This window comes from Balaenoptera musculus, chromosome 4, assembly GCF_009873245.2.
Source record: "Balaenoptera musculus isolate JJ_BM4_2016_0621 chromosome 4, mBalMus1.pri.v3, whole genome shotgun sequence".
Lineage (NCBI taxonomy): Eukaryota > Metazoa > Chordata > Mammalia > Artiodactyla > Balaenopteridae > Balaenoptera > Balaenoptera musculus.
Window position 1 is genome coordinate 97,077,112 of NC_045788.1, and position 13,098 is coordinate 97,090,209.

The 13,098-nt window shown below is 36.4% G+C and overlaps 1 protein-coding gene across 1 annotated transcript in view; it reads right to left on the reverse strand.

Annotated features, from left to right (window-relative positions):
• The window catches only part of TBC1D23 (TBC1 domain family member 23), a 60,521-nt gene that overhangs the window by 15,794 nt on the left and 31,629 nt on the right, over window positions 1–13,098 (reverse strand). Inside the window, 7 exon segments of the mRNA XM_036850730.1 lie at window positions 1,797–1,967; window positions 4,567–4,659; window positions 5,819–5,941; window positions 7,295–7,398; window positions 8,237–8,283; window positions 8,375–8,499; window positions 11,996–12,119. Of these exon segments, the coding sequence (XP_036706625.1) occupies window positions 1,797–1,967; window positions 4,567–4,659; window positions 5,819–5,941; window positions 7,295–7,398; window positions 8,237–8,283; window positions 8,375–8,499; window positions 11,996–12,119 (787 nt within the window).

Below are 13,098 nucleotides of genomic sequence, written 5' to 3' on the forward strand. Positions count from 1 at the left end.
TTAAAAGATACCAACCAGAGTGCAATGTCTTGTTTTAGATCCTGAGAAAACCATGGAAACTTGAACACTCGTTACTTTTTTTTATAATAAAGTGTAATAGTGATAATGTGGTTATGTCTTTACAAAGAATTTATAGAGTTCAATTCTCCCTACTTGTGGATTTGTTTGAAATTTTCCACGATAAAAACTGGGGGGGGGGGGGAATTTCTAAAACTACATTAAGAACTCGAATTATTAAAAGAAGTCCACAATATTCCAAATTCTTGCCATCTGACACCCTTCATAATATACACCCTATACCAGGCCATTTTTAGAATAGGTCAATTAAATTTATAAGTAAAATGAGTTTGAGAACCTATTTTTGTTATTCTGTATAAACTTCTAAAATCTTTCCCCCAGTAAAGCATAACTTTATCTTACAATCCCTCTCCCAAATACCTTGCTCCTTCTCTGATTTTGTCTTTCAAGGATTGTCCTTTAGACCAGCGGTCCCCAGTCTTTCTTGGGACCAGTTTTGTGGAAGACAATTTTTCCACGGATGGGGGGTGGGGTGGGGGATGATTTCAGAATGACTCAAGCACATTATATTCATTGTGCACTTTATTTCTATTATTATTACATTGTAATATATAATGAAATAATTATATAACTCACCATAATGCAGAATCAGTGGGAGCCCTGAGCTTGTTTTCCTGCAACTAGATGGACCCATCTGGGGATGGTGGGACCGCCTCAGCTGCACCTCAGATCACCAGGCATTAGATTCTCATAAGGAGCACGCAACCTAGATCCCTTGCATGCGCAGTTCACAGTAGGGTTTGTGCTCCTATGAGAATCTAATGCTGCCGCTGATCTGACAGGAGGCGGAGCTCAGGCGGTAATGGGAGCGATGGGGAGCGGCTGTAAATACAGATGAAGCTTCACTGGCTCGCCCGCTGCTCACCTCCTGCTCTGCAGCCCAGTTCCTAACAGGCCACCGACTGGTATCCGTCCATTGCCCGGGAGTTGGGGACCCCTGATTTAGACTAATTTTCTCAAACCAGATTCCCAGTAAAGTGGATGTAAATTGAGTGGCTTGTGTAACAGCATGCCTATCGTCTTCCTGATTCCATAGTTCAGGGCCACACAAAATGAGGACTTTAATGTATAAACTACCAAAGAATACCTAATAAACAACCATTTTTATAAAGAAAGGGCCATCACTGAGTGAGGCTTTGTAGAAAAGGTAGAGGGCACAGGCTGCATAAAATCGCTGATACAAATCAGTTGTGCTGAAGACAACATTTAAACACAAAAAGGAAAGGTGGCTAAGTGTCATGAATACATATACATGTACATTTATTCAATTTCAAAGTGAAGATATTAAAATGAATTATACAGCAACTGTAAAAAGTTCTGAGGCATGAATAGGCATACAGAACAATGCAAAAGAATAATCCAGAAATAGACCCTGATTCACTGAGGAATTCAGTATATTAAAAAGGTAGTATTTCAAATTGACAGCACAACTGGTTAGCTATTTGGGGAAAAAATTTTTTTTGATTCCTACCTCACTTCTTACACAAAAATAATTCCAGATGGGCCAAGATTTAAACATAAAAATATAACACATAAGCATGCAAGAAAAATCTGGGGGAGAAGACCTTTGCTGGCAAGACACAAAACCAATAATGTGTTAAAAAAAAAAAAAATACAGATAAATTTGACAAGGTAGACAACAGCACAAAATTACCTAGGAGAATTTCTTAAAGATGATAGCAGTAACCAGGGAAAACTGAAATAATCTGTTGGCATACCTGTAAAAAGTGTGCCAGGACCATGTTCATATACATGTCTTCTTCCTCTCTGCCACTGCCCATGAAACAGAGGTGCTCCCCACCAGCGATGGAGCCAGACTCAATGGACTGCTTCTGTGCTTCCAGCAGGGATTTTACTGACTGTGCAAACTCAGACGGATTCTGGAGCATCTAGACAATTAAAAATTTTTTTAATGTGGCAAGCCTGTGTTTCTTATACATTTGCAAACAAAATATTTTCCCAGGGCGGGAAAAAAAAACCAATATTTAAATTGCCACCATGAAAATAAAGCCTTTTTTTGTTTGTTTTGGTCACGCCATGCAGTTTGTGGGATCTTACTCCCCCCGCCAGGGATCAAACCCAGGCCCTCAGCAATGGAAGTGCAGAGTCTTAACCACTGGACTACCAGGGAATTCCCCAAACAAAGGTTCTTATAAATAAAATCCCTGAGATAAAAGAAATGTGTATAAATGTACCTATAATACATCAGAAAACAAAAGTTGAAAATTCACAGAAAGATTAAATTATGCAAAGAAAACACTTTACTAGACAAAAAAAATTGTTTTTTGTTGTTTGTTTTCTAAGCTTCAGTGTCTTTAGGTATCATGACAAGAAAAGTTTAACAATGAGTGGAAGGGTCCAGGACAAAAACAATATATCGAAACAAGCTATATTTTTGTTTCCACTTACATGGCAAACCATGAATTTCTTAGAGGACAGTCAGAAATAGTAGAAGCCATTTATTCATCAGCACTACTCTAGATACTAGAGATACGAGGATGAAAAAATTAATTTCCTACCCTCAAGAAAACAAGTATGCCAATAAATACAAAAATTTGTTCAAAAAACTGTTCATAAAAAGCACAGTGAAAATCCAATAGAAAAACGGACAAACCACAGAAAAGCAATTTGCATTGATAAAAAAAATACAAATTAACAGCACACTTGAAAAAAGATGCACAACATCACTAGTAATGACCACAGGAATGACCATCATTCTTGTAAAATAAAAAATTGGTAATGTCCAATAATGCTGATGGTATGAAACAATCATTCTCACTTAGAGTTGTAAAGTATCAGTTGATTCAGCCTTTCTAAAGGGCAATACGGCAGATTCTAGCAATATTGTATATGCCCACAACTCTCAACCCAACAATTTTACTTTTAGGGGTCTATTTTACAGAAATATTTGCACAAGTCCACAAAATATATATAAGGATGTTAACTATAGCATTGTTTTATTACAAGAAAACTGAAAACATTGTAAATGTACATCAATCAGGCAATAAATTATGGTATATCTGTACCATGGACCACTATACAGCCATTAAAAACAATGTACTAAAATGAAAAGATCTCCAAAAAACTGTTAAGTGAAAATGCGAGTGAACTGTTAAGTGAAAAATCAAGTGGAAAAAAAAAAGTGAATAAGAAATATGTAAATACATATTAAAGGTCTGGATGATTAAACAAACAGAGTAACTGTCAACTCTGGAGACATTCTTTGAGTTTTTTTGTTTTTTTTGTTTTTTTTGTTTTTAATTTTATTTATTTATTTATTTATTTATTTATGGCTGTGTTGGATCTTCGTTGCTGTGCGAGGGCTTTCTCTAGTTGCGGCAAGCGGGGGCCACTCTTCATTGCGGTGCGCGGGCCTCTTGTTATCGCGGCCTCTCTTGTTGCGGAGCACAGACTCCGGATGCGCAGGCTCAGTAATTGTGGCTCACGGGCCCAGTCGCTCCGCGGCATGTGGGATCTTCCCAGACCAGGGCTCGAGCCCGTGTCCCCTGCATTGGCAGGCAGACTCTCAACCACTGCGCCACCAGGGAAGCCCCATTCTTTGAGTTTTTTAAGAATAATCAAGTTATTAATGATGAATAAATTTTAAAAATAAGCATAAAAGAAGGACCATTTAGGTCTTCCTAGATGAATCAAGGAAGAGAAAGGCACAGAGTTCACTTTTAGGATGCAAACAAGCTAGGATTGCCTTCTTCACCTATAGCACCCCAAACTCTCTGGGTTGTTTTACCTCCATTTTCCATGAGTTTCCTCTTGACACCACCTAGACCTTTCAACATGCCCTTTCAGCTTCAGCGTCAACTTTTTCAGACAAGTTGGGAAGAAGGGCAGATAGAATGGTCAGCAAAAGAAGTTATTCCTCTTTCTGCCTTCTCCATCCCTGAGGCTCTAATAACCCCAGAAAGGCTTAAATGATGTCAGTCCCAGTCCTACCAAATGCTCTAAGCATCTCTGACAATATTTAGTTATCTACTTCATCTAGTCCTTCAATTCAAGTGACCCTAGGACAGCAATGTGAACAACTGAGCCCCTATACACCAGACACCACCCTTATTAAATATTACTTTATTATATGCATAAGTACTCATGATGGAAAAAAAGCCTTATAGACTAATTACCCAATCATAAGAAGAGCTAATATTCACAGAGTACTTACTAAGTGCAAGACACTATGCTGAGTGCTACATCAGGTAGCTCACAGTAAGAAGTATAGAATTTACTGACATAACAATGGTAAGCAACAGTAAGCCATAGTTAACAGTGCTTTCATCTACCCTTTATGATGCCAAAAGGGTGTCCTAGGTGAAAAGGAAACCTGAGGCAACACTTTTATAAGGGCAGAGACTCCCTCCTTAAGCAGAAAGAAAAACATCCCCAATCTGGTACATGTATATTTATTTATGGGCTAAAGAAAAGAAATCCATTTCTTCTCTTACTTCTTAAAAATTTTTAATCAGCATTTATACTAACCAGATCTGAATCTAAGTGGAAAGCAGTTGATAAATGCCCAGCGTTATACTGTTCTGCAGGACGGCAATCCACCACAAAGAACCGGACTCCTTCCTAAAAGGGAAACATTTGACAAAATAAAATTTGCCATGAGGGTCACATTTTACACAATATAATATTAACAATTAACCAAAGAAGGGGAAACAGATAGATTAGAAATGGATCTCACATAGGAGGACCCATACAGACTCAAGAAAATAACCTCAAGATCTTAAATAGTTTTATTCATTTTAAATAGTTAAAATACTCTGTATATACTGTTCTTGACTAGAAAGTCTTAAAATATGTAGCAGAAGAACGTTAGTTTGAGCTATAAAACTAATTATACTGGAATTTAATAATTTAATGTATATCATGTTAAACACTTTTAAAAACACTATATAGTTATAAACACAGATGTAGATACAATTCCTGTTTCTGAAAATAAACACAGATGTAGATACAATTCCTGTTTCTGAAAATAAGCCCACACACTTATCAACAATGCAATTCACATAAGGATTAGATAAATGTCTTTTGGGGGTGAGAGGAGGTTCTCCAGTGCCAGTCTGAACTGAAGAAGTCCACATGGGTCTCTTTAAACTAGATTACATGTTTTGATTTGTTTTTAAGTAATAGTTCTAATAAGAAAAATATGTGAAATGCTTGTTTTAAAAAGATCTACTGTAAAAGGCCTGTCTTTCTACGTCCGTTCCTCTTCTCTCCATCTTCGAAATACATCCCACCTTCCAAACACACACACACGGTTAACTGTTGCACTATTAGTAAAAAGATTTTCATGAAGACAGCAATAGACAGAAAATCATGGTATACTCAGTTCTCCTTTGTAACATGCCTTTTGGCATTAAACCATGTAATTCAATTAGCTGTATAAGTATCCAGAATTTAACTGTTAAATGCTAAATCCACCCTTTTAAGTACTTTATATAACATTCAGTTGCTTTGCTAAAATATGAAAAAAGATTTGGCAACTTACAAAAATTGGTGTCAAAAATAATTAGTTGTTGACAAGTAAAATACCACGCAAGCTGGCAGTTTAAAAATGAGCATATGGACAGAAGATCTAACACATTAATCATTCAAAAAAAGCAAAACAACTACATTGTTATAGTAAATTAATTTTGTGAGAATCAACAAACAGGGAGGAAATGTTGATTCCTTGCATTTAAAGGGGACAGTCTTCTGATAAACAGTGGGGTTTTTTTTTACTTACCCCTTGAAGCTGATTTGCTTGAAGGATCTCTGACACGGAGATGGCCAGACAAAGTGCCTGACTCAAATCTGCATCGTCATCCTTAATTCCCAACAAAGTACTACCAAAGAGATGGTGATTATCCTGTGTGAAGAGGAATGTTTGAAACATCATGCAGAAAAAATAAAAGCAAACTTTCTTCCTAAAACTATTCTCAATAGACCAAGACAAAAGGTAAAATAATTACATAACATCTTTGAGTCATGTGATTTAACATATCCTCTCATATCTTACAGGCTAAAAGCTACAAAAAGTCTACATACAAAGTCCCCATTAGATTTCACACAAAATGAAAGACTAAGAAAAAATAACACATTCTACACAGCTATTTTCTATACTATCACCTATATTTAAATAGTAAATTTTTAAATGGTTACTCGCAACTTTTTATATTTTAATAAAATAAAAACAAAAACATGGCATAAATTGTGTAATATGCTGCTAAAACCTGCTCTAATTAGCAACTGCTAGTGCAGATTATTTATGTCTGAAGAATAAAAGCTATTCTCTTAAAAGACTGGAAAGAAAAGGATAAGACTTCTTTTTCATCCAGTATCATAACCACTACCCCACCATCTAACTTAGTCAACACTGTTGGGAAATGAGGTGATCTACATAAGGCAATTTTTAAAATAGCTGAAACTAGTCCCTAGAAATAGATCTCTTTTGTAATTAATTAGTTTTGAGGGAAATGTTCTTACAAGGTTTCCCTTATCTGCCTCCTGAACACACTATATTGAACATAATTTAATCTCATCTTAATGTTTCAGTGACACGATAACTTCCAACTAGCAATTATGATGGTAGAATGCCTTAAAAAAAAAAAAAAGACAATAATGCTCTCATGAGCACCTGAGGTCACAAATTGTTTATAAATGGTACTCCTGTGCCTCCCCGTTACTAGCTTTTGCTTCTTAGAGTTTTACTTTCTAGGAGCTCACAGCACTTGGGCTTCTAATCTGGTGTCCTTTCTCTTGAAAGCACTTGTCTGATCTGAGAAAGGTTCTAGTTCTCTATGGAGCTAAGTGACCCTTTTTTGTTTAAAAGACAGCTCAGCAACATTAAAGTTGTGCAAAGCTAAACTCCAGATAAAGAAGGCATAATTATATATCCTCCATCAGATTTTTGTAATATTTACATTTTTTAAAGTCAAGGAAGCATTAATTTAAGAAATACCTTATAGTCAATAGTCTCATGATCAGAAATAATAATCAGAGTACAGGTGAAATGGTTCCTAGCATATTTGTATAGTATCTTTTTTAATGTCTGTTCCTCCATTAGGGAGAGTATTTACAGTGAAAAAAATCACACAAAACTGTAACACATAAAAAGAAAAGAAGGACAACCTAGAGTATTTTAACTGAAGTGGATACAACATAAACATAAAACAATGCACAAAATGTGAAATACTGAAGTAGGTGATTTCTTGTCTGATACCTTCCTAAATGAAGCTGGTGTTTTACTGCAATAATACTGAGCCAGAGAGAAAAGGTCTTCTATATCTTCTAGATTCAAACTGGATGGAGTATTTTCCAAGAACTCTGAAATACGATTACAAATATATTATAATATTAAAAAGTTTTTTTGTTTGTGAAAAATACAGTAATGAACATTATTTACATATCAAAGTTGGTTTATCTTTAACATTTTAACTACATAAATGGAATCTCAACAGTGATGGACTGAAAACTGCTTGAGAAGTGGATTTTCCCCAAAGAAACTGAAACTGTTAATACAGTTCTGCTCTTAGTGAATGATGGTGTCTGGCAATCAAATCAAATTCATTAGCCTCGATTGGAATAGTGTGATTTATTCAATGAACACATAATAAATGTCAGGGCCCCTGGAAATAAAAAATGACCAAGAAATGGTTCCTGACTTAAGGAACTTTGCCTGGTTTGAGAAATGTGACGATAAATCATTATAACATAGTGAGATAAACACTGTAACACAGACAGTACAAAGTGCCAGGCACTATAGAGAGGAAGTAACTAAATCTGTGTGGGAGCTAGAGTGGGGGAGAACCCAAACGAAGAACCAAGACTTCAACAATGGATATACTTGTAAGAGCTGAGTATTCAAAGGCAAACTAAGGAAGAAGGAAGGGAAGAGGAGAGTGAGAGGAGGGCAGTTTATCTGAACAATGAAACCAAAGAAAGAGTATATGGAAAAGAATTGAAAGAGTGAAAAATACATAGAAGGAATGAATGAGGGTGGCAAATCAGGGGCAAGAGTCTTTAAGGTCTGTACCTGGAGAGTGTGTAAGAGTTGAATGGAACCTCAGAGCTCTTCTAGAGTAATCTTCTAAATTTATAGATGAGGAAACTGAGTTTCAGAAAACTGACTTGAAATGCTTTCTCCACATTAAATAATACTTACGGATAACTTCTTCTTTGCTGTCAGACTCCTGTGCCAAAATGACTTCTCTGTAAAAAGAGAATCAAATGAATTTGAGTTAAATATTAACAGAGCACCCTGAGAACAGAGAGGAAAAAATCTAGCCAACTTGATACTTACTTTGCATTAACAAGGATTATTAACATTAAGAAATAAATAAAAAATGGATCTGCTTGTTGTAGATATCCATCCCATATTGCCTGAGTGACTTCAATGGAACAGTAACAGGAAAAAAGACTTCCAAGCTGTAATCAGGAAATGAAATGAGAGATATAAACCACTGGCAACGACTTGTTCTTTTAAAAGTATTCAGGCAAATGCGTAACATTATATGAAACTGTCTGTACCTGATATTTAACTTGTACCTTAACTTTACTGTATGTAATCCAAAGGCAGAACATGTGGATTCAAGGCACAATGAAGCCACTTACTAGCTGTATGACTTAGGGTATGTCACTTAACCTCTAGAGCTTCCATTTCTACTTCTGTTTTTAAAAAAAAAAAAAAAAAAAAGGAATACTACTACCCATCCTCTACCACTGTTGTGGTAAAGAGGAAGACAACTAACCTAGGATATATACAGTAACTAGTTAGCACATATCTGCCACAGCATAATAACTAGCATAATTACCCACGAGCTCTGTAAGGGTAACTATTATAGTACTTAACTTGCAAGGTAACTGTGAGGATCAAGCATGGTAATTTGAGTTACGAGCATCAAATGAAATTGTAAGGACAATTTAAAGGCAAATTGTTCCCCAATCTTAGTTGTACATCATTTGAAACAGATGAGACAACATTCATGTCCCTCAAAACGTTTCAGGAGCTCTATGGTTTTCTACTTCAAATAAAAGAATTGTTAATGTGTAAGTTCCTCTAGAGCCCAACTGTGTTTTAAATTGCATAACTTCAGTGATATTTTTAGATTATTCCATTTTTATTAGATACAGAAACAATTCCGTCTAGAAGTTAAATTTCAAACATTCTTAATGGCTAAAGGGAGCTAATGAGAACACATACATTTAGTGAATATTTTGTGCCAAGTACTAAATTACTGCCACATATCTTTTATTAAATATCTCTTATTCTAAATATTCTCACAACAGTCCTTCAAAATAGACATTTTCCTCCCCATATTATAGGTAAGAAAACAGACGTCTATTAAATAACCTTCCTAACATCACAGAGCTAGTAAATGGTGATGTTTGGGCTAGAAAAAGCCTGACACTCCAAAGCTGATGTAACTGCTATTACAGTTGACCATAAAGCTTTTAAAGTACATAATGCTTCTAATGTTTTCTGTAACTGTTTAAAAATTACTATGACAAATACAGAAGATGCAAATACAAACAGAATAGCAAGATATGGTCGTCATTAAATTCAGTTAGCTAAACTAAAGCTACCACTGCATCATTCATAGTTATGAGTTCGCAAAGTTTAGGAATTCGTTTTGTTTCATCTCATGATTGAAAAAAAAAAAAAGACTCCATTCCATAGACATGATACTAGTAGCAAGAATGAACTACTTGGGTCATTGACAAAGTGAAACTGGTAGTTTCAGTAATCAGTTAAAATCTGCTAGCAGCACTGAGTACTACTTCAGAGTTCTGGTCACAGAAATGGCATTTCCCAGGCATGATGTGACGAGAGAGATCTCTATTAACGTATCAGAATGCTTAAAGAAAGTTTCTTACTTCAACACAAATAAGTAGATTTAACAGCAACATATGAATCTCAGAGAAACTACAATTTTATTATTTTTACTCAAAGTGAGAAGACTGCAGCCGAGAGGGAATGAAAGAACAGGCTGCTGCAGTATGAGATTTAGTATGCCAGGGCTGAAACCAGTTGCGATTCTCTAGTCACCATTTCCTGATTACTCATCTCATCACCTTCTGAGATAGGTACTATTATTAGTTCCATTTTACAGATGAAGAAATCGAAGCTCAGAGGCTAAGTGTATTAAATCACACGGTTAATAAGTGGCAGAAATGGAATCCTTCCTGAAGAAAAGCTAGGTAAGACATGATCAAGGAATACATTACAATTTTTGAATATACGTATATTCTTCTAGAACCCAATCACTGTTTTAGAAAGATCTTCAAGTAACCCTAGAAGAGCAGTTCTCAAAGTATGGTCTGAGGAGCCTTGGAAGTCCCCAAGAGTATTTACAGGGGATTTGTGATGTCAAAGCTATTTTCATAATAACACTTAGATTTTGCCTTTTTCACATTCATTCTCTCACAAATGAACAACAGAATTTTCCAAAGGCTACACGAAATATGGTATCATCACAGATTCAATAGAGAAGTAGATATGAGAATGTACCTGCCTGTGCTCTAACCAAATATTGAGATTTGCAAAAATATTAAAAAATGTCACTATTCTAAATTTCTTTTTGGAAAATAGTTAATTTTCATTTAAAAATAGGTTATTTATGTTAACATGTATTGCATTTATCACTACTTCTAAATGAAATAATAAATGGTTAAAACTTCTTAATTTCTAACCAACATAATCCACATAAATCGTGGCTCCTCAATAAATGTTGAGTGTAAGAGGTCCTGAGACCAAAAGGTTTGAGAACCACTAACCTAGAATAATAAAACTTCCCATTCAAAAATACAAATACAGGGCTTCCCTGGTGGTGCAGTGGTTAAGAATCCACCTGCCAATGCAGGGGACACGGGTTTGAGCCATGGTCCAGGAAGATCCCACATGCTGCGGAGCAACTAAGCCCGTGCGCCACAACTACTGAAGCCCGTGCGCCTAGAGCTAGTTCTCTACAATAAGAGAAGCCACCGAAATGAGAAGCCCGCACACCACAAGGAAGAGTAGCCCCTGCTCACCGCAACTAGAGAAAGCTCGCGCGCAGCAATTAAGACCCAATGCAGGCAAAAAGAAATAAAATTTTAAAAAATAAAAATACAAATATAGAATGACAGAGTACTGAGATGTACTTTTTAAAAAATTTTTTTAATTTATTTATTTTTTTGGCTGTGTTGGGTCTTTATTGCTGCGCGCGGACTTTTCCTAGTTGCAGCGAGCGGGGGCTACTCTTTGTTGCGGTGTGCAGGTTTCTCATTGCGGTGGTTTCTTTTGTCGTGGAGCATGGGCTCTAGGGCACGCGGGCTTCAGTAGTTGTGGTGTGTGGGATCAGTAGTTGTGCCTCGCGGCCTGTAGGGCGCAGGCTCAGTAGTTGTGGCGCACGGGCTTAGTCGCTCCGCGGCATGTGGGATCTTCCCAGCCCAGGGCTCGAACCCGTGTCCCCTGCACTGGCAGGCGGATTCTTAACCACTGCGCCACCAGGAAAGTCCCTGAGATGTACTTTATATTCTTTTATATTAATCATTTGATAATCTTATTTTCCTTATCATTGGATATCATTTCTTATACATACTATCAACAATTTAATCACACAGTTTTAAAGTGAACTGATACATATCATATATTTATATATATTACATATATATATTATACATAAGTAAACATATCACATATATTTACATATATTTGTAAAACAACAAAAGGCTAAACTTCATATTAAATAATTTAAACTAATGTAAGTGAAGAGCAAAAAAAATCATTTTTGAAGTGCCAATAATTTTACTCCTTTGGTTTAAATAGTAATAGTCTATAATTTAGTACTTTTCTTTCTCTTCCTTGGGGGGAAAAAAAAACCTAACTATAGTTTTATAGAAAGCTATTTTTCATTAAGTGTTCCTACTTTCACTTTATTACCCAGTTGAGTGCATAGGAGTCTGGAGTAATTTTCTTTGTATCAAGAACAGAACAAAGCTCTGGCTCATGGTACTGGATGAGTAATCGGAAAAGATGAAATGGTCTCCCCTTCAGGGAACAATCCCTAAAAAACAAAAGAAGCAAAGTTTCTTGCATTAATAGGTCAGAAATGATCATGTCAGTAACCGATCCTCCTGCAATACCCACCTCCCCTCCCTACCCCAGAACATCTGAACACCACAGCACTGACAACAGCAAGCCTGCCTGATATAACCGGGCAGACCTCTCTTGCTAACACCTAATATACCTGACCTGAAAGAAAGTCTGTAGAAACATCAGGTCTACAGCCAACTCTAGGCAGAGTCTTTCCAGGTGAACCCAGGCAGCACTCAGGAGAAAGGACTACAAGGACCAATGAAAACAGTGGGACCACTTAGGTTATTCTGATAAGTTTTGGATCCCAAAAGGATATGTGGAGAGTCCTGAGGAAGTCCAGCTCCCTTCTTCCCTGCCAAATAAGAAGAAACTCCTAGAAAGGCTTCAGGTTAGCTCCACAGTTAATGTACTCAATTAGGAATCCTTCAGCAAAGGTACAAGTCTGAAATGGCCACAGATGAACATTCCAAAATAGTGGACCCAGAGCCTTAGAAGCTGTTGAAGTGGCCTGGGTATCAGGTGTTCAGAGTGAATCCTGGGAGGTGCCAAACACTGACCTTATTGAGTAACTGTACTACTTCTTACCTTGTTCCCCTATGTCTCATAAATCATTAAAAATTTAAACAGCTCAAAGCACAGGCCATCATAATAAAAGTCAGTATTTATTGAGGAAATACCATGTGCCAGACACTATAATAGACACTTTACAAAGTTACCTCATTTTATCTTTACAGGCAACTCTATGAAAGATACTATTATCATCTTCACTTTACAGATGAGAAAAATGAGGCTTAGCTGCGGTCAAGCAGCCCACCCAAGGTCATGTAGCTAAGAAGTGATGGAGCTAAGACTTGTACACAGAAACTGGGCATTAAACCATTATGCATACTACCCTTCCACATATGTAATTTAATATTTCAACAAGTGGTATTCTGGTAGATGTACAG